Source organism: Spea bombifrons, chromosome 11, assembly GCF_027358695.1.
Source record: "Spea bombifrons isolate aSpeBom1 chromosome 11, aSpeBom1.2.pri, whole genome shotgun sequence".
NCBI lineage: Eukaryota > Metazoa > Chordata > Amphibia > Anura > Pelobatidae > Spea > Spea bombifrons.
The window spans coordinates 13,518,358-13,542,205 of record NC_071097.1 but is presented as its reverse complement, the minus strand read 5'-3'; the positions used below and the strand labels follow the sequence as shown (position 1 = coordinate 13,542,205).

General features: G+C 41.1%; 1 protein-coding gene across 1 annotated transcript in view; it reads left to right on the top strand.

The window, feature by feature from the left end:
• CDH23 (cadherin related 23) overlaps positions 1–23,848 on the top strand; it is a 357,384-nt gene that overhangs the window by 320,568 nt on the left and 12,968 nt on the right. The window contains exons 46-57 of the mRNA XM_053451249.1: positions 6,215–6,673; positions 7,570–7,686; positions 7,953–8,177; positions 8,877–9,046; positions 10,762–10,899; positions 15,354–15,473; positions 15,796–15,973; positions 16,258–16,469; positions 18,093–18,287; positions 18,867–18,980; positions 22,658–22,787; positions 23,190–23,453. Coding sequence (XP_053307224.1) covers positions 6,215–6,673; positions 7,570–7,686; positions 7,953–8,177; positions 8,877–9,046; positions 10,762–10,899; positions 15,354–15,473; positions 15,796–15,973; positions 16,258–16,469; positions 18,093–18,287; positions 18,867–18,980; positions 22,658–22,787; positions 23,190–23,453 — 2,322 coding nt within the window. The remainder of the gene's footprint in view (positions 1–6,214; positions 6,674–7,569; positions 7,687–7,952; positions 8,178–8,876; positions 9,047–10,761; positions 10,900–15,353; positions 15,474–15,795; positions 15,974–16,257; positions 16,470–18,092; positions 18,288–18,866; positions 18,981–22,657; positions 22,788–23,189; positions 23,454–23,848) is intronic.

Here is a 23,848-nt window from a genome sequence, read left to right as displayed (position 1 = left end):
TTTTTGTAGGTTTAATGTAGCTTTGTATAATTTCGCTGATTAAACAACAACTTGTTTGTTAACAATCTGCAAACTTATGCATAAACAGGCAATTTTAAAAATATATATATATATTTATTTGTTTCCTACAAACCTTCTCTGAAGTACCTGTTCTTGTAGGAAAAAGTATAGGGAACTGCATATACAACTATAACTAGAAGATATTTATTTAGTATATGGTATCTCTATCAGTTTGTGCAAAATTAAGTCACATAGGCTGTTAACACAGGGATGCTGGAGCCCGGGATTGCAGTCCGGAGATGCGACCCAGAAGGGGAGTGCGACAGCTAAAATGAACAGCCGCTAAAACTTTGGCTGATGACACAATAGTCTCAAGTTCATGACTCTCCTCTCCTGGAAATGTATGAATGCAAGAGAGGGCATTGGCCTTGACATTCTTGGGACCTGGATGGTAGGTCAAAACGAATGGAAACCGGGAGAGAAATAGAGCCCATCTGGCCTGCCGTGGATTAAGGCACTTGGCGGTTTCTATGTACTGCAGGTTCTTATGGTCTGTCAAAATCAACGTAGGAACCTGTACGCCCTCCAGAAGATGTTGCCACTCTTCCAGGGCAAGGATGATGGCCAAGAGCTCCTTGTTTCCTATGTCATAATTTCTCTTGGCAGGAGAGAACCTCCTTGAAAAATAACCGCAGGCTCTAAGAGGCTCTTTGGGAAAAAACAGCTCCAACCCCGGACTCCGATGCGTTGACCTTTAACAGTAGTTAAGGATCTGGATGTCAGGAGCCGTGATTAACTTATCTTTAAGTCGTGCGAAAGCAGAAATGTCCTCGGGTATTGGCCCCCTTCTTAGTTAGGGCCGTCAAAGGAACAGCGGTCTTGGAGTAGTCACGGATAAAATGTCTGTAGTAGTTCGCGAACCCCAAGAAACGCTGCAGAGGTTTTTAACCTATAGGTTGAGGCCAGTCTTATATTGCTTGAACCTTGGAAGGATCCATCTCAAACCCCTCTGGGGTTATGACGTATCCCAGGAACGTGACCTTGCAGATGTTAAAGACACACTTCTCTAACATGGCGCACAGTCCATGTTGCCAAAGTCGGTCTAAGACACGAGCCACATGTGTACGGTGTCGGAAGGTCAGTAGAGTAGATTAGAATGTCATCCAGGTATACTACGACAAATTGTTGGAGGAAATCCCTAAAACAGTCGTTCTTGATGAATTCTTAGAAGACCGCTGGAGCATTGCACAAGCCGAATGGCATCACTGTATACTCATAATGTCCAGGTCGGTTGTGTTAAAAGCAGTCTTCCATTCGTCATTAGCTCGGATTCTGACAAGGTTATACGCTCCCCAGAGATCCATCTTAGTATAGATAGTAGCTCCGGTTAACCTGTCAAAAAGTTCGGAGATTAGTGGAATGGGGTATATATTGTGCCTGGTGATCTTATTGAGCAGGGGAGGGCTGGCAGCCTAAGGCCTGGGGGGCAAGTCTAGTCAAGTGGCCCATTGCGCCACCAAAGCGGCTGTGAGCGACACTGAAAGCGGCCGTCGTGCGGCAGTCACTCCACCGGCGCCTAATGAAATTAAAGCGGCCGGCGTGCACGCACCGCGCCGCCCAATAGCTGTGCCTCAGCTCTTTATCCCACCCCTTTTAAGACGTGGGACGAAGAGCTGAGGAATGGCCATTGGGCCTGACTGCCGCACGACGCAAGGGCGTACCTAGAGTATTTGGCACCTGTGGCAGATCCTGTATGTGGCACCCCCCCACACACACACTTTAAAACTGCATAGTTTCTATGGTTAGGCAAACATTGACAGGGGTACAGCAAAATTGTTATCATTATATACTGAGGCACACATTGACGGTGGTACAGCATAACTGTTATCATTATATACTTAGGGATTACGCTGTACCACCGTCACTGTGTGCCTATACTTTGAGCCAGACACTGACAATGCTGCAGTACAACCCCTATCACTATATACTAAGCCAAACATTGATGTGGTGTAGGCCTAACACTTCAGTGACTGGCTTAGTACATAGTAGGGATGCACCGAAATGAAAATTCTGGACCGAAACTGAAAATTCAGCATTCATTTGGCGAAAACCAAAAAAAAAAAACTTTTAAAATACTTTATTAACAGTAACACACCAAAATTAGACAAAAAAAATTTCAATAGCAATATTAATATATATTGGCTTGAATATAGGACGCACTTTTTTCCCCCACTTTAAGTCTTTAAAGTGGGGGTGCGGGGTTAGGATACAGATCCCCCGCAGCGGTGCAGGGGACCTGCATCCTACTCCCCGATACGCTCAGACAGCCTCCCCTTCCAGCATTTCCCACTGGGGGGGGTGGGGTGCCGGCACGGGAGGTTGTCTAAGCGGTTTTACCTCTGCCCCCCCCCCGGACTTACCGGAGCAGACTACAGGATGTCTTGCGGGGCCGGCGGGGGACATCTACGCAATACGCATATACAACTTCTGGTGCCAGCACATCCAGTGCCGGCACCGGAAGTTGTATTGCGTAGATGTCCCCCGCCGGCCCCGCAAGACGCCCGGGAGACCACCAAACTTTTAGGGTGTGGCCTATATACGGGGGCGGCCTATATCCGAGCCAATACGGTATGTATATATATATATATATATATATATATATATATATAATTAACAGCAATCACAATCCTATCATGCCCAGGTTCTAGCATGTACTGGCTGACTTAGCATGATAGGCGTGTGATTGCTGTTTGCAATCATATATATCTATTAATACTGTTATTGAATTTTTCTGTCCAATTTTGGTATGTAATTTACTTTTAATAAAAGTGTTGTTAACACACCACAGTTGGACAAAAAAAAAATTGATAACAGCAATCACACTCCTATCATGCCTAGACAGCCTCCCTATGCCATGCTATCCCCCCACACTTCCATGCAATCTCGAACCTTAATTCACAAACATTCATCATAAACTACATCATAACACTCATCACTCTCACACACTTACTAATATTTTCCTACCTTTCCTCTGGCACTGTCACTTTTCCTCCTCCTCTTCATTCTTCCTCTTCTTTTTCCTCTTCTGTGTCCCGTCCTTCCGGTACACTGAGCACGGAAGACGGTGGGCAGGGCTTCAGTGTTGTGCGCTGGCATTTGACATCAAGTCCAGCCACAGTTGCCGCGCACATCGTTTTTGGAGGCGTGCCGGCACCCCTCAGTGAGCGGCACTCCAGGCGGACCGCCCCCGCCAGGTACGCTACCGGCACGGCGGCCAGTCCCGGTGGCAGCCGCTTAGTTTTTAACTTTGCGGCTGCCATGAATGTTCGTCTGCTGGCCACCCGGCCAGCCCGCCGGCCCGGATTCAGGGCAGCCTTGGGGGACAATTGCTCCCCTTCCCCCCGGCCCAGCAGGCCCCTGTTATTGAGACCCCTGTAGTTAATGCAGGGACGCAACTCTCCATCCTTTTTCCGAACAAAGAAAAACACTGCTCCGGTGGGCAACGTAGATCGGCGTCTAAACCCTCGTCGGAGATTCTCCTCAATGTATGATTCCATAGCCTTGGTCTCCGGGACGGAGAGTGGGTAGACCCAGCCTCTGGGTGGCATGGTCCCTGGAAGTAGGTCAATTGGATAGTTGTAAGGCCTGTGAGGAGGGAGTTTTTCAAAAACATCTGCAAAACACTGGTAAGGTTTAGGCAGAAGAGAGGTGGTGGCCGGGGTGAAAGTCACTGAAGCATTACTCACAGGTCTGAGGCAATGGTCAACACAGGAACTGCTCCATGCAGTAATCTGTCTAATACTCCAGTCTATAATCTGTCTAATACTCCAGTCTATTGTAGGATTGTGAGTTTGCAACCACGGGAATCCTAATATGAGGGGAATGGAGGGAGAAAGGATCCAGTACCATGGGTAAACCTCTGGCCGCAATCTCGTCCGTCAGGGTTTCAGATAGTCCATTAAGGAAGGCGGCGACCAATGCCTCATTAGTCCAGTTGACCTCTGCCATCAGGGTTTGGCATTCAATGGCATACTCCAGAAGCAAGCAGGAACCTTGACGGATGGTAAATAATGATGATGTGGTGGCCCTCCTCCCTGGAACATCAAAGACAGACCGTAGACTTGATGCGAATTCGAAACTGCTGAAACCCATGCCAAGGCCTTGTCCGTCAGGAGCGAGATGATGTATCCCACCTTAGCACGTTCAGTGGGAAATGCATACGGAGAAAGTTAAAAATGTATCTCGCATTGATTCAAAAATCGACGGCATGCTGCAGGATCACCACCATAGCGTTGAGGAAGAGGTAGGTGAGCTGGAACAGAAGTTACCTGAACAGGCGGGGACGTAGGAGCCACTAAAGGTTGAGGTGAACGCTGCGCTGGATCAGTGCGCTGTAATAAAGTCTGGAGAGCTTGAACAAGTTGATCCAACCGGTGGTCCATCTCATCCAGATGGACCTCACAGGACCCTTGTTGTCCCACCTATGCGGGTCTCATAATGGCCTTCTGATTCTGCCATGCACAACGTAGGTGGAGACACCGATATCAGGTAGGACCGGAGTAAGGGTACAAGGTCAGACAAGCCGAAGTCAGGATACCAGAAATCAGGAATGTCGTATAACAAGCCGAGGTCAGGATACCAGAAGTAAGGAATAAAACAGGAATGCGTACTCAGGATAGACACGACCTTTAGAAGGCAATGACTGAGGGTTCCAGAGTCTCTTAAATAGGCACAGAAGCTTTGGCGTCCATTTAGTGTTTTCCCTCCAAATTTTCAAAGTCCTGTCATGTCACTTCCTCTACGGCCATCTTGAGTGTGGCGTGTGAGTATAAGGCGAGGTAGTACCTGTGAAGAGGGACCTCATCTGGACAGGAGAGCCGGACCTGACTCCTGCCTGCGGCAGCTGAGGCTGCAGTGGGGAGGCGGGGGGTCTCCCCCTTCTTCGCAGCGGCTGAGGCTGCTGAAGAGCGGGCCTGGACGATCTCCCAACGTAACATATTTTCAATTATATAAATATATCAGATTAACTAAAAAAATTTACTAAAAATAGACAGCGCTCAAAAAGATGTAAATATAAAATATATATAATTTATTAATTTATTATAAATAAAGAAACAAACATATATTAAAAGTACATACAAAACAAATTAGACATTAAGAACATACAATAATAGACAAAAAAATATATATTGGGGTTAATAAACCCAAAGAATGAATAGTTAAAATAAAAACAATTCAATTCAAGGAAAAGTAAAATATAAAACTCACTACAGAGCAATTTATGTCTGGCCAGGCTGGCGCCAAAAGCAGGACGCATTTCGTTTGTAGAAAACTTCCTCAGCTGCAAAAAGACGGCGCATGATAATTATATCACACAACAGTGTGATATATATTTTTTTATATTTAGGGATGTTTTAAGCATGTTAAATTTCAAAAGTGTAAACTGTTACAATTCCACAATTAAATACATTTGACAGAAGTTGTTGAAGTCAAATTAATTTGAAAGTGTGAACGTACAAAGACGACGCTGAAGTAATATTGAAATATATATCAAATGAGGGATGTGTTGGTTTAAAAAAGTGTAGGTGCAACGTAAATGCGGTGCCTATCTGTAAATTATTATTTAACAAATTATATAGAACATTCAAATAACCTCTCTCTCTCTACCTCAAATCCAGAGCCAATGGAATGGAATGAGAGCAAAGATTACATTTCACGTTGACCATACCGTTTATACTGGAGAAAACATGCTCCAAATATTTTTTCAGGGATCAGTGATATTGTGCAAGGTGTATTTAGAAAACCTTCCTCTGTCTTTGTGTGCATGTATATGTGTTCTTGTGGATGTCTTCATAATTATCTTCATAAACTATAAATTAAGTTTTTGAAAGGTCTAAAGAGACTTGTGTGGTTGTGAAACATATTAAAGAAACAATTAGCTCTAGCCTCCCTAGACCCCCTTTGGAGGTTGTAAACCTAACCCCTTTGTTTAGCACTCCGCCTGTCTAGTTAGTTATCCAGTGCCTCTGGATTTATTGTGGAACCAAGCTGCAAGGAGCACATACACATTTAAACACTAAATGTCCATGTTTTCTTAATAAATAAAATTTCTGATTATGTAAATTTCTTGCTCAGAATGTCAGAAGTAATTCTGGAAATAATTTCATGTAGTATAAGACTTGATTGTTTCTCTTTTTCACCTTGTTTTTTCTAGGTTTTTCTGTTGTTCAGGTTACAGCAACAGATGCAGACAGTGGTCCAAACCAACATCTAAGCTACCGTATAGAAAGTGGTGCTCAAGATAGGTTCCTCATTAATGCTTCCACTGGGGTAATAAGAGTAGCCAATGTCACTGTGGATAGGGAAGAGAAAGATGCCTATAGGCTATTAGTAGTGGCCATAGACCATGGAACAACCCCTTTGTCTGGAAGTGCCACAGTTAGCATTCTTATTGATGATGTCAATGACTGCCGACCAGAGTTTATTAAACCTATCCAAACAGTGAGTGTTTTAGAGTCGGCTCCAGTGGGTACTGTCATAGCTGAGGTCATTGCCATTGACAGAGACCTCAGCCCACGTCTGGAATATTACATCGTTGAAATGTTGGCAAAAGATGACAATGATGCTCTTGTGCCTAACCAAGAGGGAGCGTTCCACATTGATTTTAAAACAGGTACTTTCTCATTACAATCTCTGAATAACGGCTATATAATCTTTGCCTTCTGTTATCTATTTATTTGGAGTTTGGTTATTTCCCCACCATTCCACTATCTTTGTCTTTACTGTGCTTTCTTGCTTGCTTATAACTTTCCACTTTGGTAGTTTTCCTTTTTCTTCTTTTTTAATGTTTTCCTCTGATTTAATGTATCATTCTACTAACTAAATGATTCTTTTTTTTTCTTTTATGGCTCACAATCCTGAAGGTTTGATCTGTATTCTCTGTAATCTTTTCTGTCCGACTCAAACACGTCTTCCATCATCATCATGATCATCATCACGATTACTGTCTGCTGTGTCAATCTCATAGTTACAGCTGTCATGGACACAAAATAAACCATCCTAAAGGGCAAGACATGCCACTTTATTGGTTGTTGTTATGCCTTTGCAGACTGAAACATTGGGACTGTAATGAACTGTAATGGATGGGAGTGGGCTGAACTGGTTTTACCTTGATGTTTTTTTAGAATGCACACAGTATGTACAGTAAATAAAAAAATATTTTTTTTCCTTCTCTGATAGTTTTATCTTTAGTCAGCGTTATTCAAGCCTTAAGGAGGATATTTTCCATTGATTACATGCTTGAAGGCAATACATTTCAGTCTTTAAAATGAAATACTAATTCAATAATTGGTATTGGCAACTTTCTGCTGGAAGGGTTAACATGTATACAATTAAAGGTTTTCACAATGCTCAATTGCAAATAATATAAAGAACTCCCTAAAAAATAAATAAAAATAAAAAAAAGTACATTTATAGAAGTACAACTATCTAGAATTATTTGATGTGTCTAACAAGAAATATTAAAATCATATGATAAGTGAAACCATGTCCGGTCTTGATCATTTTCAGGTGCTGTTATGGTGAAGTCCAGTCTAAACAGAGAGCTGGTTGCTACATATGACATTTCAATTTCTGTTTATGATAATGCTAGTGAAGTGGTCGACCGGTCAGTCAGTATCCCTAATGGTAAGTGATCCTTTAGCAAATTTTATACCTTTAAAAAAGTGTTGCTTGAAATAAGGATTTTCTGCCTGTAAGCAAATACACGAAAGCGTTTAAATACAAAATATTTTGATTGTTCTAAAACAAAAAGATCATAAATGAGTCACAACTGAAACCGTGGTGTAGTGTACTTTTTAGTCTACAAAGCAGTTTCGTTTGCATCTATAAATTCTAGAATTGTATATTATTATTGTATTTTTGGAAATAATCTACGTTATTATTTTCCACAGCAAAACTAAAAGTGAATATTCTGGATGTTAATGACAACACTCCCAGATTTCGTCCCTTTGGAGTCACTGTATTCACGGAAAGGATAGTAGAAGGTGCCACCCCAGGAACCACACTGATATCTGTATCTGCAGTTGACCCCGATAAAGGCCCAAATGGACAGATCACCTACTCTCTTCACAATCTAGTGCCAGCAGGATACGTACAACTTGAAGATAACATGGCAGGTATGAGGAAAACCAAGTAATATACCTTCACCTGTCTAAATATTAAGCTTTAGAGCTGAGGCTATCATATAGGTGTTATATTTTTTTCTTTTACAAAATAGTTTAATTTTGACCAAAATGATCTCAGTGCCGTTTTGATGTACTATATACAGATGAATCTTCCTTAGTGTCTCCTTACTAACTAGTCATACAAATGTGTATAATACAAATGTATTTAACCATCACTGCCTCTAAGCTAGTTATGAATTCATTAAAAAATCATGGGATACATTTAAGAGAAATTCCACCCTGCAAAACTACGTTTCCCCATCATTTGTTGAGAGACCTTTTAAAAATGTAATTTAATTATTTTATCATTAAAAATGTTGTCCCATACCCCCTCTGCTGGTAAACATGCCGGACTGGACAAATCCCAGAAACAATGTTGACAGGGATCCTAAAGTTTTCCTACTTTCACCTAAACGTATTTGCTTTTGTTATATTGATCATCCTAGCTTACAGAATAAAAATCCATTGGTTCTGGAACGTTTCTGTTTTGGCTGCTGAATTTTACTTAATGTTACATCGATTTGTCCAGACCTAGGTTCTTGCACGGTAAAGAAATTTGTACTGTACAGTTCTGTTCTGGAACCAGAGAATAATGTTATTCCTCTCTAAAATTCTTGCACAGTTAATTAAATTAGTTTGTTTTTGAAACAGGAAAGATTGTTGCAAACCGAACTGTTGACTACGAACAGGTTCAGTGGTTAAATTTCACAGTTAGGGCCTCTGATAATGGTTCTCCTTCGAGATCAGCTGAGATTCCGGTTTACCTACAAATAGTTGATATAAATGACAACAATCCCATCTTCAGTCAGTCTTCCTATCAGGTAAGACACTGCAAATATTTGTGCATTCAAAGCTGCACCAACTGTGTTCCTTGGTCTACATAGAAAGATATTTAAGAAGACAAGAACAGGTTACAATTAACAGGTTTGAAGTTGTAGGCGTTGCAGTTGGTCAGTGTCTTTAAAAAAAGTTTGAGGTCGGGCGCAGGCAGGAATCGGGAGGCCGTGGTTGGGTTTGATGTTGTCTGAACATAGAATAAGGTGGAGAAGGGAAAGTTATAAGAAGGGAAAGTACGTGTGTGAGGAAGTGGCTGGTGAGAGAACTGAGGGTGAGATGATTTGCAGTGCGGTAGTTATAAGGGGAGGGCGAGACAGTACATTTAATGAGAAGAGGGAAGTGAAGAAGAAGAATAACACGTTGGAAACCAGAGGCTTAGAGGTAAACTTATGAAATGTTCTTTTACTGAGATGGCAGTAAATAAGTGGAACAGCCTCCCAGCAGGAGTGGTATAGGTTAAAACTGTATATTTACATCAGTAAAAATACTCAGGCTAGGGAGGGCTGAATGGTTCTTATCTGCCGTCAAATTCAATGTTTCTATGAGGGAAATCTGGAGAGCTGGTTTAACTTCAGTATTTATTATGAAGGGCCAGCTGGTCCTGTATAATGCACAACCCAGTGCTTAAGGAAACTCACTGATTTAGCTGTACATTATACAGGGCCAGCCAAGCCTTTCCAGTGGCAGAAGCTCACCGGGGTTGGCTCTTCGTAGAGTTTACTGTTATGAAGGAACTGAAACACAACTCCTTTAGTTAATCTTATTAAAGTACTTTGTACTAATATCCATTATTTAAATTGTTAAAATATAAATGAATTACCTTTTAAGAGAACCAAAAAAGTTACACAAAGCTATCATACGATGGCTGGATTGTCCCTTTAATGAAAGTTAACATTCCAAGTTTAATTATGCATCATTCCATGTTGGGTTTTCACCAGAATTGCTGTATAATTCCTTATAATTTGTGTAATGCACAGCTTGTAAGGCCAAGGTTACCAAACTTTAATAGCATTCTAGGAGCTAGTTAAGGGAGAATACCAAATATGTACAATCTTTTAACACCTCTCACAATCATGAAGCCCTACAGATTGACAAATCATGCTCATCATTGTCTTTCAATGTCACACATAAATGTTAAACATAAAAACATAGAATTTAACAGCAGATAAGAACCATGTGGCCCATCTAGTCTGCCCGTTTTTCCTTAGTCTTGCATGCATGCATTATCCTTACTGTATCAGCCTTTACCACGTATGATGACAGGCTGTTCCATTTATCTACCAAGTACTAACCTCTCACTTAAGTAAAACTTCCTTACATTACATCTGACCCTCTAGTTTTAAATGTCCTGTTATGAAAATATATATATGTTCTATGCATTAGATCAAATGCATAAAATCAGACATTAGCAATCACTTATAAAATAACAAAAAAGGAATTATGTTCATCACGAGTGTTTTATATAATTATCATAATATTATCTAAGAGCTGAACTTATGAAAGCAGCGTCATAACAAAATATAGCTTTGACTTCTTATTTGTTAGTCATTGCCTTATTGTACTGCCTTTATAGTTATACTTGTAAATACATTTATCTAAATATAATGTCTTTCTTTAAATAGCGCTACATCAATCGCTTGCTTCATGTCTGTTACAATCTTGCTTATCGTTGTTATCTTTGTTGTTCCTTATTTTTCAGAAACCCGTGTTTGAGGACATCCCGTTGGGTTCAACAATGCTGCAAATAAAAGCCACTGATGCAGACTCTGGACGATTTGCCCTTATTCAGTACAGCCTAGTGGATGGAGAGGGCAAATTTGGCATCAATCCTACAACGGTAAAGCCTTTGTATATATTTGAACCTTATTGTTATGTGATTGCACGCTCAGTGGCAGAACTAATCAACTAAGGGCCCCGGTGCAAAAGAATTGCAAAATTGAGGCCAACATACCAGAGTTGGAATAACCGCTAAATTGAAGATTTTCTCAGCTGTTTTGAAATTCACCTACAATTTTATTCACCATCCATACTTATTAACCACCTCCCTGACGTGTTCCCACATCACTTTTTGTTAAATTTCTCCTTTGCTTTCCCCTTCTCGTTTTGCTTCCCCCAATTTACTTTCCTCTTATTTCTTTTTTTCTTATTATACTTCTTTACTACTCAATTTTGTCTTTTTTATAATTCCCTTCCTTTGTGTCTCCCTCTATTATATAAAACATTACATATCTCTCATGTTTTACCCATCTTCACTCAAGTAGACCTCTCCTACTGTCTCCCTTCATTCTCAACCACCAGATAGAATGTAAACGTGCAAGAGCAGGGCCCTCTTATAGTTCTGTAGCTAAAGCATCATGGGCCTGGTGCTGAGGATTTTGGTGGGCCTTTTTATGGAAATAAAGAAAATAGACAGTATCTTTACTCATCGGCATCCATGTGTACTGAATAAGGAGAACATTGGTGCAAGGCAGATAGTATAAGATAGAATCTTATACAATGGGAGTCGTCATAAGCGGGATGCCTGAAGTCACAATTTAGTGCTAATCCTTTTTAATAAAATATGCTGATTGGAATACATTAAATAACACAAAACCTTTACTTTTCCTCTCACTGATTTCTGAGCCTAGAAAGTTTTGTCCTCTGATGTGACTGCAAGAGGGCATTTAATCTCTGTATAAGTTAAATTTATTCCTACAATAAGTAAAGTGCCAGGAAACAGATGACCAAATACACACCAGGACATGCTCTGCCACACCGACACCCAAACACATACACACACCAGGACAGGATTTGCCAGCCACACCAACACCCAAACACACACACCAGGATAGGCTGTGCCACACTGACACCCAAACACACACACGAGGACAGGCTCTGCCACACTGACACCCAAACACACATACCGGGACAGGCTCTGCCACACCAACACACACACCAGGAAGGCACTGCCACATGGACATGACAGGATAAGCTAACAATATATTTTTTTCCACACTGCTTATTTCTTTTGTGTTTTTACACTCTTGTGTATCGCCCCCAGTCAGCCCTACGTGTATTAATGCCCCCAGCCTGCCCCTCCTTTTTTTATTGATTTATGTGATGACCCCAGGTGTTCCCCTAATGTATTTATGCCGCTAGCCCCCACATGTATTTGTGCACTCCAGTGAGGCCCCATTATGCCTCCAGCCAGCCCTACGTAGTATATTTATCCCACCAGACAGCCTCACATTGTGTATTTATCCCACCAGACACCCCCCTTCTATTGATTTATGTGATGCCCCAGCCAGCACTTCCTTGTGAATTAATGCCCTCACACCCTTACATATTACCCCCAATCAGCCCCACATTATGTATTTATGCCACCCAGCCAGCCCCCTTTTAGTATCAAAAATGGCACCCAGATTGCATCCACAGGACCTGCCAAGCACCCAGATTGAAAGCATTGGACTTGTCATCTTTGCCCACAAACAGCCTCCCTATGGCAGATTTTCCCCCAATCAGCCTCCCTGTGGCATTTTTGCCCACAACACAGCCTGCCTGTGGCATTTTTGCCCTAAGACAGCCACCCTGTGGCATCTTTGCCCCCAAATAGCTTCCCGGTGCCATGCCCCCCACTTTCACATCCATGCTATAACACACATATTGATTTACCCAGAGATACTCATTAATTCCCTCATGCAGATACCCATTTACATATATTAATTCACTCCTTCACACATACTCATTCATTCCCTCACTCAGATATTCATTCATTCACTCGCTCAATCTCACATACCCACATACATTCAGATGTCTCTAGAACACTCGCAGAGGTGGTACAAGAGATGTTGCTCGCACAGCGGGCCCCTGCGGAAATGTAATGATTGTAATTTGCTTAAGTACCACTCTTGTGATAATCATACACCTAACATGAAATTAACCCTTTAACAGCTATTAATCACATTACTGCATTTGCTAAAGACCAAATAATTACATTAAATAGTATACACAGTTGAGATATTATAATATTGCTTTTTGAGTGCATGCACTTCATTACATCAATGTATTTTGTCCTTTGTCTTCTGAAGGTAACATAGCAGTTGTCTAGTTGTGGCAACCTGAGAAAATAGTGCAATTATTATTAATGTATAATATGTATACAATGAAACTACTAAAATGTATGTTCTATACCATATCAGAAGACAGCTGGATATTGTTAGATGTCCATTAGCTTTATTTAATTATTCCACTAACTGTAACAGCGCAATGGAATCTGCTGGCGCTATATAAATAAATGCAATACAATGTAGCCACTAATGTAAGATCTACTATTCATCAATGTAAATTAACAAAAAAATCCATACTAAAGTCACATATATTGTAAAAAAAAAAAAATATTGTAATTTTTCTACTATTGTTTTAAGTGGTGCTGTATTATGCTACTGTATTTTCTGCCTCATATAACTCGTTGTTCCCTAAAACATTTTGGGTAAGGCAACACTGTACTTGATGAAAAAAAATATATCTAGAAAGGTTTTGGTGCATTCAATGGTGTTTCCAAAAAATGCATTTTGTTTCATGGCTGTGGAACATACCGTACATCTTATGTTCTTCAGACAGGGCAACCATCTCTGTGAAAGAAAAGCATTCTATTAAGAAGCAAATGTAGGAGAAGGTTTATTAATTTTTGCATGAAATGAAGAATTCATATTTCTGTGTGTTTGTCAGAACCCGTTATGACAATTTAGTGACTGACTCCTGTAGAAAGCAAACCACCTAAGCAATAAAATCCTTTTCGCTGGTCTACTATAATGCAGTCTAATGGCAATATATTTAAAAAAAAATGGAACATTATTCTTTGTCTTCGACAAAAATTCTACAGCTGTTGCTTAGTGGTCTGCCAGGCCTCGCGTAAACTGTTTTTTTCAGCCATTATACTATTGTGAAAATTCAGTAGTATTTATCACCATTGGCACCCTTTTTGTGAAAGAACCCCATCACCCATTTTAATCTTTGCAATTATTGCAGTTTAAAAGGTGGTGCTCTTATTAAATCCCCTTAAATTTGCCTCTGTACTTTTATGGCACTGTATATAGAAAGTATATACAAAAAATGTACACATTTCAATGGAAAGAGTTTCTAGAGCAACATTCAGTAGAATGGATCAACTCATAAGGTTTCTATGACTTCAATACTTTATGCATTGATTGGAAAATGAGAATCAAATAGTATTTATTAGTAGACTATTGTGGTGTTAAAAAGTGGTTTTATCACCATAGTAGCCAATAGATTCCATTGATTCCACTTTTCAAACTGTTTTTTTTCTACATAACTACCGATAATACTGAGTGAGTATCAAACACCCACGTCGACATTCTTAAAGACATTTAGGTTTACGTTTGTTTGCCATGTAGCATTGTTGTAATTAATGGCCAGCATCAATGGCTTAGTAATATTGGAGAAAATATTGTTTATTTAAATGTGGAAAAGGTTCTATAAGCTGCCTGCAAAATGTTATGAAAAGAAAGAAGAATGATCAATGTTCTGTGCAACAGCACAGACCTCTATTGATTGTAAAGCATCCTTGGCCGGTTAGGGAAGATCGAAGGATCTCCCTAACTGACCAGCTACATGGAACATTGGGACAGTGCTGGGAAATCAAGACTGTACTGCGAAAACAAGAACTGTTGGGAGGTATGCATATCCCTTAACATTTCAGGTGTCCAAAGTATGATACCTTTTTTTTGGGGTGCGTGATTAGAGACAGGGCCGGGATGTGGTTAAAGGCAAGTCTGAGCGCAGGACCATCCACCTACCTTTTCCCGTTCAGCCACCATGCATGGCACATATGACATATGCCAGCACTCTGCTTCAAGACTTTGCAAGGTGACCATGGGAGCTGCATCAATCAATTCTACAGCTTAGTGGGTTGATAGATCCTCTGATCTGCCTAACATGATGCCAACAAAGTAACATTTTTGTGTGTAACTATATTACCCAGAAAATAAATTTTCCTTCCCAGGTTATTGTTTGAAATATTATTTAGTATCACTGTTATTCCTATTGTTTTTACATCACATCATTTTTTTTTTTTTTTTTTTACCGAAAGCTTTTATTTATTTTTAATTTCAGTTGGGCAATCTGAAACCAAAATAGTTTTTCAAATAAAAGAGTTTTCTTTATTTTTTTGCAGTTAAATTAAAAGTAGATGCATATTTTGAGGCTGTACGCAATACGTTTTTCTGGCTTTTTTTCTGTGCAGAAAGAATGGTATATGACTTAATTTTTTATATTGTTTTGCTTCTAAAACAGGGGGATATCTATATCCTGTCACCTCTTGACAGAGAAAAAAAGGATCACTACACTCTCACAGCTATTGCCAGAGACAACCCTGGGGACGTTGCTAGTAACCGTCGCGAGAACTCTGTGCAGGTGATCATTTTCATCCTATCTTAAAACCAGATAATTGCAGGCTCTGTTGAAATGACCTCCATAAAAGGTCCACATATATTGTTTTATGCTGAAAAATATTATTCTACTCCTTTAGAATAAAGACACTTTTCTGTATAATTGAACTGCTTTGACGAATACTAGAATAGGGAAACAAACACTGCGGTTTTTTCAGGTTCAGCTGGAAAGTCCTTGTTTTACCCCTGCCCTCGGTTTACACTTTAACATCCTAGTGAAACAAAAAGGATGTTCCCTTCTTAACTTATGCTGCGGTGTGTATTTCCTCTTTTTTGCTCTTTGAAAGGTGCTTATCACAGTATTGGATGTCAATGACTGTAGGCCACAGTTCTCAAGGAGCCAATTCAGCACAAGTGTGTATGAAAATGAACCTGAGGGTACTTCTGTCATCACCATGTCAGCCATTGATTTGGATGAAGGAGACAATAGTGTCGTCACATACAATCTGGAAGGTCCTGGAGCAGGTAAGCCGGCGGTTGCATAGATTAAATCTAATTACTATTCACTCTTCACAGGAAAAAATAAAATTGTCTGAATGTCTAAAATTCTATAGTGTCAACTTATTGCCTATTTAACTTATGGATCCCTACAGCCTTATTATGTTTTCCTATTACCTTATGGACCCTAATCATCTTTTATGTACCTCAAAAATAGATAAAATATATGTGCCAAATTTTCTGGCTTTATAATACATATGCAGTGTATACAAGAACTCAAGTCACAAATGCTTTTACTAATCTTTTTTCAGAGGCTTTCAACATTGAGAAGGACTCTGGGCTAATAACATCTCGAAGGCTTCTGAGGTCCTTTGAGAGGTTTAACCTAACTGTTGTGGCCACGGACAAAGGGAGACCTCCTCTGTGGGGAACCACTATGTTAATGGTAGAAGTGATCGATGTCAATGACAATCGGCCAGTGTTCATACGCCCTCCAAATGGCACCATCCTTCACATTAAAGAGGTACCTACCAGTTGTACATGTACGGGATGTCTTTTAGTATGGATTTACATGAGGACTATCGGTTAAAGCAGTGCTGACCAATTTCTGAAATGGAAACGCTCACCATGTTTTTTTTTTTATTGCTAGTTTCGCTTTTACTTTTTTTTTTCATCTGTATATTTTATTTGTAAATGTGTTCTAGCTCTGTTATCCTATCCCGGTCTACTAGACAAACACATCTTAAAAATAAAACCTTGTGATAAAAGATTATAGTAAATGTTTCAATCCTAATCACCCTCTGACTGATGAGTCGGTGCAACTTTACCGTGCGGTCTACCTGAACTTTTCTACTTTAGCTTGCAGTCTACTTGAACTTTATCATAAAAAAAACCCCAATGAACGGGTATGGCTTTATATTCAGTTTTATCATTTATATTTAATTTTATGACAAATACAATTTACCTACTTTTCAATCCTTTAAACGAAATACATGCCTATTGTCCTTCAGAAATGGCAAAAACAAATTTTCTGCATTCTTATCACTTTCTACCAAAGGTGATCAAGGTGTGATTGAAACAGCTCATTGGGAACGTCTCTTTTTCTTCAAAATACGTATTTTGGCATCCAACCATGACAATTCAATCCCTTGTCGATCGAAGAATGAAGGCCAATCAATTCTACGTCCATGGTTCCTATTTTTTTTTTTTTTTAAATCTGCATCATCATCTTCAGAAAGAACAGGGTTATCGCTATTTAGCATTCTTCTACAATTTTATTTCCATCGACCAGCAAATCTTGCCTTATCAAGTTGGATGGGGTTAATGGCTGTGCCAACCATCTTACCTCATACACGATGAGAAATGATGGCTAAATGTTGGCACATATTAAACCAGTTAGTTGCAGCACTACTAGACTTTCCTGTAAGAGGCACTGTTGTGTTCATGTGTATTTCCATTACAAAAAGAACACCAGTTCTGAAATTTCGCACAAGCTCAGTGTAATTTGTTGTTCATATCTGTGTAATGGATAAATGTGTTTCCTTTTCGAAGTTTGGTACCCTTTACAACCACATCGAATACATGTCTGTATTCCCCACCTCTGTCACGTTTTCTTGTTTCTTGCATATCACTGCCACATCGATGACATGGCTCTGCGTTTTGTGGCGCATTCAGAAGATTGTGTTCAAGTAAAAATGCAACTACCTTCTCTTTTGTGCAGATTATATTTTATAGCGATCTTTTAACAACATCATAGGATGGTTATACTGTTATACATACTTTCTTACTGGTACTTGTGCTAGACAGAATGCCACCAGTTTAATCATATGCCACTGGTAGACTGCAGATTACTGGTAGACAACATGCTAAAGTAGCACCAATGAGTCTGTGGAAAGGGCCACACTTTATGTTTAAAAAAAAATTGGCTTTTTTCCCATGATATTTTGCCTACAATATATCTACTGTATGCTGGAGGGCAGGTACTGCAGCTGTACCCACCCCCAGGCAATAAGGTGCCAGCCCCCCCCATGTGTAATACATATTGCCTTATTATGCAACATGAAAGAAACAGCGATGCAACAAGTACAAACAGAGTCATAATCAACCCCTTATGAGCAATCTCATTGTTTTTGGTTGTTTTTCGTAGGAAATACCTCTGAAATCCACTGTATATGAAGTTTATGCAACTGATAATGATGAGGGCCTGAATGGAGCTGTACGTTATCGTCTGCTCAAAACTGGAGCTGGAAACAAAGACTGGGAATATTTCAGTATTGATCCAGTTAGTGGACTCATTCAGACAACACAGCGATTGGACCGCGAGAAGCAATCCATGTACAATGTAGGTACTTCAAGTATTGCTTGTTTGCAGCCACCTGTATAAATATCTATATCCATACATTTGTTGGTGCCATTGAGTATCCTTACACAACTTTACACACTTAGTAGAACAGAATGGTTGAATAGTAAGTATTTACTCACGGCTGCTTTTGGTGAAACATGTTGAAGTTTTGAAAAAATGAATTGCCATATACAGTACATATAAGAAGTTGATTTACGTGACTTTGTGTCTTGTGTGTAATATTTTTTTTTCCTTCAACATGTAATCTACTGGGAGAATTGGTAAACAGACATGTACTGTAGAATATTGGCCCAAGACAAAAAATACTTTGTACGAAAATAGATGAGACGTGTAAAAGGGGAAAAGCGCTGACACAAGGATGACCCATCATGACCCTTTCCCTCTTGTGGTGCTTTATTAGCAAATGGGCCTTTTCAATTGCATTGTCTAGTGGACCCCCAAGGACAGGCCTAATTCCTATCATAATAAATGTCTATTGACCGCTCTAGGAGCACAACATACAGTATTTGTCATGCCTGCCTGAGTTACTTTGCTGAAATGCAATTTTATTTGTTGTAGCTTATAATAGTTGCCTATGACTTGGGGCAGCCAGTGCCTTATGAAGCAATGCTCCCTCTTCAAGTTGCACTAGACGATATTGATGACAATGAACCCATCTTTGTAAGACCACCGGTAAGTGAAATATACTGTAAAATATTTTTGAACCTCATATTTATCAATGTGTTATAAGGATCTGAATATGTTTGTTTCCTTCCTTCCTTCCTTAAACCAGATTGCAGTTGACCTTACACACTTTGGTCTATTCCCTAAAAAGTTGATTGTTTTAGTTAAGGGTTAACTTGAGTGGCCAAACTTGAGGGATGTTGCTAGCCCTCGCAAAACAACTCGTATATCATGAGTCTTTTACTAGTGAATACAAGTGCAGGCATCTTTACATTCAAGTTGAAACTCCCATGTCCCTATCTTTTCATGCGTGAAACTTGCATTTTCTCACCTGAAACTCACCTGCTAAATTTTAAAGACAATTCCTTGCAATATACAGCAAATAGTAAAAATAAATTAATTTAAAAAGCTTTTTTGTAAAAGAAACAAAATCAAAGAGTTTGTGAGAAATAAAAAAACTTCCTCACCATGCTCCCCTTCCCTTAGAAAATAAGTGAGGAATTAAAACAAATAGTTGTTTACATATAATTGAGCTATTTTAAATATGGACCTCTGCTGACAAAGAAGGGAGGGGACACGTGTCCTCACCAGTACTTTTCCTGACTAGAAAAAAGACTAGAAAAAAATCAGGGGAAAATATGGGTAGGGAAGTTGAAGAAATCAGGTTGCTTGAAATAAAGTAATACATACATGAGGCTACAATTCTAATGTCTAAGTTTATTTTTTTGGTAAATCAATGATTATTGTTAGAATTTTAGATAAATGGGATACAGAAAGGAAAAAAAAGCCCTAACAATTGAAAGGAAGGTAATGAACCCCAGAGCACAAGTGATCGAAACAACCACTAACAGAGGATGAGGTCATGTATGGTGCTAAACAAAAGAAACATGACCAAAACCGCCCATTAGCCAGATAGCACTGGAAAACACCTGCCAGCAGAGGCACAGAGGTTCTCCTGAAAATAGGGGGTCAGGACCTGTGTCGTTTCTGCGCCTACTGCTGCGTCTGCTAAGATTGATGCATTCAGATGCCATGAATGCTCCAAGGGGCGAGTCCAGACAGAGCGGGGCATGATCAGACCATGTAGGTATACCAATAGTAGCCCGGCACAGGAGAGAGGTATGGTGGTAGGAGAGGAAGAAATAATCTATACGTGAGTAATGTCGAAAAAAAGTGTAATCCTTGTCGGTGGGGTGAAGGGCTCTCCAGCAGTCCACCAGGCGATATGTAGAGAGGAGATCTTTCTTAAAACATGCTGTGGAGTGCGGGATTGGCCCATGGAGGTGTCCATTGCGGGATGCAGGGCCACATTAAAGTCCCCTCCCAACACCAGTATTCCCTCATAGAATGCCTGTAAGCACTGCAGAATCATCTTTCAGCATGACAAGCTGTCCCCGATTAGGTGTAACGTTCCACCCTTCGCTGTCTGGAATTGTTTAAACTCTGCTGCTCATTTTCTTTACCAACCACTAGTGGCCACCCTTGCCACTCTGAAGCATTCAGACCTGATTATCATATCCAGCTGCACCTTATTACCTGTAGTACACAAACTTTATAAACCTGCCCAGCCCTTCAGTCTGGGCCTTGACATTAATGTTTCTGGACTACCTGTTTTGATCCTGTACATGTTCCTGAGTTGCGGCCAGCGCCCCACAAGTGGACTCCCAAGCCGAGTGCCCTGCAAACTGACTCCCAAGCCGAGTGCCCTGCAGGCAGACTCCTAAGCTGAGTACTCTGTAAGTGGGCAATCTGCCGTGTGCCCTGCAAGTGGCCAACCTGTCATGTGCGCCCCATCCGGAGGGCTTCCTGTTGCGTGCGCCCCATCCAGAGGGTTTCCTGTCGCGTGCGCCCCATCCGGAGGGCTTCCTGTCGCGTGCGCCCCATCCGGAGGGCTTCCTGTCGTATGCGCCCCATCCGGAGGGCTTCCTGTCGCGTGCGCCCCATCCGGAGGGCTTCCTGTCGTATGCGCCCCATCCGGAGGGCTTCCTGTCGTGTGCGCCCCATCCGGAGGGCTTCCTGTTGCGTGCGCCCCATCCAGCGGGCTACTATCCGTGTGCCCCGCCAGCGGGCTTCCAACGAAGAGACTTACCATCTGTATATGTTTATACTCTCTAAGGCAATACAAACCATGTCATCATAATCAGGCTGTTCTTTTCTTTCCGCCCGTCTGTAGTATCCCCTGCATCTGGGCTCCTGCCCTACCTGTGTACCTGGTCCGTGACATTAGGTAAATAGAGGTTTGCGAAGGTATACATTAGCAATAAGCCCTTTAAGCTATACATATCTCCCCTCTGGGTCAAGACAAACATCTGGTTCCTGAAAGGACACATATCTTGAAATAAGGATGGCAACGTCTTTAGTTTTCGCTATAGAGTTACAGTTAAAGAAACCTGTGGGATAGTATCGGTCAGCAAGCCTGAGGGCACATCCCGTACAGAAATGGGTCTCCTGTACAAAAGCCATCAACCTTGTCCCTCTATAGATCATGAGTGAATCAAGAGTGAATGTTTTTCTGGAGCATTTAAACCTCGAGCATTGAGAGAGAGTACAGTGAGTGCCCTCCCGCGAGGAGGGGATGTCATATCACGAGGGGGGTATCCTCAGAGAGCTGGCGAGAGAGAGGTAGAGGAGAGGTACCACAAGCGAAATGAGAAGGAAAAGATAGGAAAAGAGAGAAAAGGAGGAGGAAGAAAAAAAATTATATTTATAAGGGGGAGCTAAGGGTAGAAAGCTGGGGCGAAAGGAATGGAAGGAGGGGATGGTAGCGTAGGGTGAAAGTGGCATTACTGTGTTTGATCAGCAGGGCAAACAGGTTGCCCCAGTGGTAGGTAATGCGTAGCTTCTGCAATTCAGATGTCAGTGGTCGCTTGCAGGGTGAGGTCAGATAGCTCTTGGTAGAAGGTGATAGAATGACCCAGCAGGGGCCACGTACCAACTTCCCGCGCATGTGCCATGATGGCCTTCTCGATTTTAAAATCAACAAAGTGACAGATAATGTCTCTTGGGGGGCTCAACTGATTACCTCTAGGCCGCAGGCATCAAGAAGGCCTGCCCATGAGGTTGGTGACGTGAGGAGCGCCGAAACATCTTCAGAGGCCTCGGCCTCAGGGACCCCTCGGCGCCCCAAGCAGAGCAGGTGGTGGTCGTTAGACTGCTGAGCCATCAGGGCAGTGTGTTGCTGTACTGCTGAGGTGTCCTCCCAGGTGCACACCTTGTATCTAACAACTTGTTTGAGCTCGCGGATCAGTGTGTAGAAGTCGGTCTTCTGGCAGCACCTCTGGCATGTGAGGCTGTTGCAGGGAGATCACCACTGGCGCGCTGTCATCTAGGGAAGACAAGCTGGCGGGAGATCTTGCCTCTTGATCTTCCTAGGCCTGAGAGGCGAGGTCAGCCGGAGTCTGGAAATATTCCCGGAGAGAGGTGGATGCTGCACGGGAATGACCACCGGGGGTGGGGTGCTCCACGGGTGGTTTCTTGTTGCGTCCCATTGGCGAAATTGCTGAAAAATTGCCAAAGATTGGGGCGAGCGGCGGTGGAGCGAGAGGTTTAATCGGCCATCTTCCTCGGCGGTTGGACACGCCCCCATGTGTCTACGTTTAAATAAGAGAAATAATAATTAAATGAGCAAGGGCGTGAACATGGAAAATGAAAAGACTCTAGAATTGTGTTTTTGTCTGTCTTCACAGAGAGGGGCTCTACAGTACCAAATACTAAATGTTCGTGAACACTCGAAACCTGGAACAATAGTGGGAAACATCACAGGCGGTGTGGATGCAGATGAGGGCTCCAATGCTATTGTATACTATTTCATAGCAGGTAACTCCTGTCCACAGACTAATTTACAAAAGGCATACATTTAATGTACTGTAACTGAATGTCATTTTTGGATTGCTATTGACTAGCAAGTTGTTTCTTTCCATGATATTTAACACTAGTTCGGTGACCATCATAAACTATCTGTCAAGTAAATGGACATGAATTAGTGTCGTATTTAGTATGTGGCTTTACAGAAAAGCAGTAAAAAAAATGTTGATTCTTACCCATCAGAATCCAGTCCATTATCGTTAGATACTTTTATTCAGAGAACACACTAGTATTTTATTTGATGTACTATATGTCTTCTGTAGGCCTATTAAAAAGTTAGTAGTGGCTTTTGGTTTTTAACTACAAAACCCATTTTAAAAAGTTCAATATATTACTTTCTCTTTCCTTCTCAAGCTGGGAATGAGAATAGAAATTTCCAGCTGAGTCCAGATGGAAAACTGACTGTCCTTCAGAACTTAGACAGGGAGAAGGAACCCTATTATAGTATTATTGTCAAAGCCTCCAGCAACAAGAACTGGACTCCGCTGAGGAGTCTGGGATCGTCTGAGATCCAGAACTTTGATCCCAGCACAGACTCAACTCTGCAAGAAGTGAGGATCTATTTGGAAGACATCAATGACCAACCTCCCAGGTTCACAAAGTCTGAGTATACAGCTGGTAAGAGCACGAGGCATCAACAATGTAAATGTATTTGAACATTCTAATTGCAATTATATCACACTGTAGGAAATGATAATGATATACAATATCTAAAGCTATACTAAAATCTATGCATTATACATTTGAAAAAGAGAATTACAAAAGACACTAACTGTGAATGAACCTTCCGCTCTTCCTCGTATTGCTCCCCTGCTGCCTAACCCTACCTTCTGGATTGTCCTCGACTATGCCTTTGCCTGAGCCCTTTTTGCCTAACCACCCCGCTATTGGTCCAGTGCATCCCAGCCAAGACCCTGCAACACCATATAAATGCCTAGAATGCAGCTGCCTGAAAAAATATATTTAGCAAAATAGAGAACTTAAAAAAATATATTTATATAGATATTATTTAC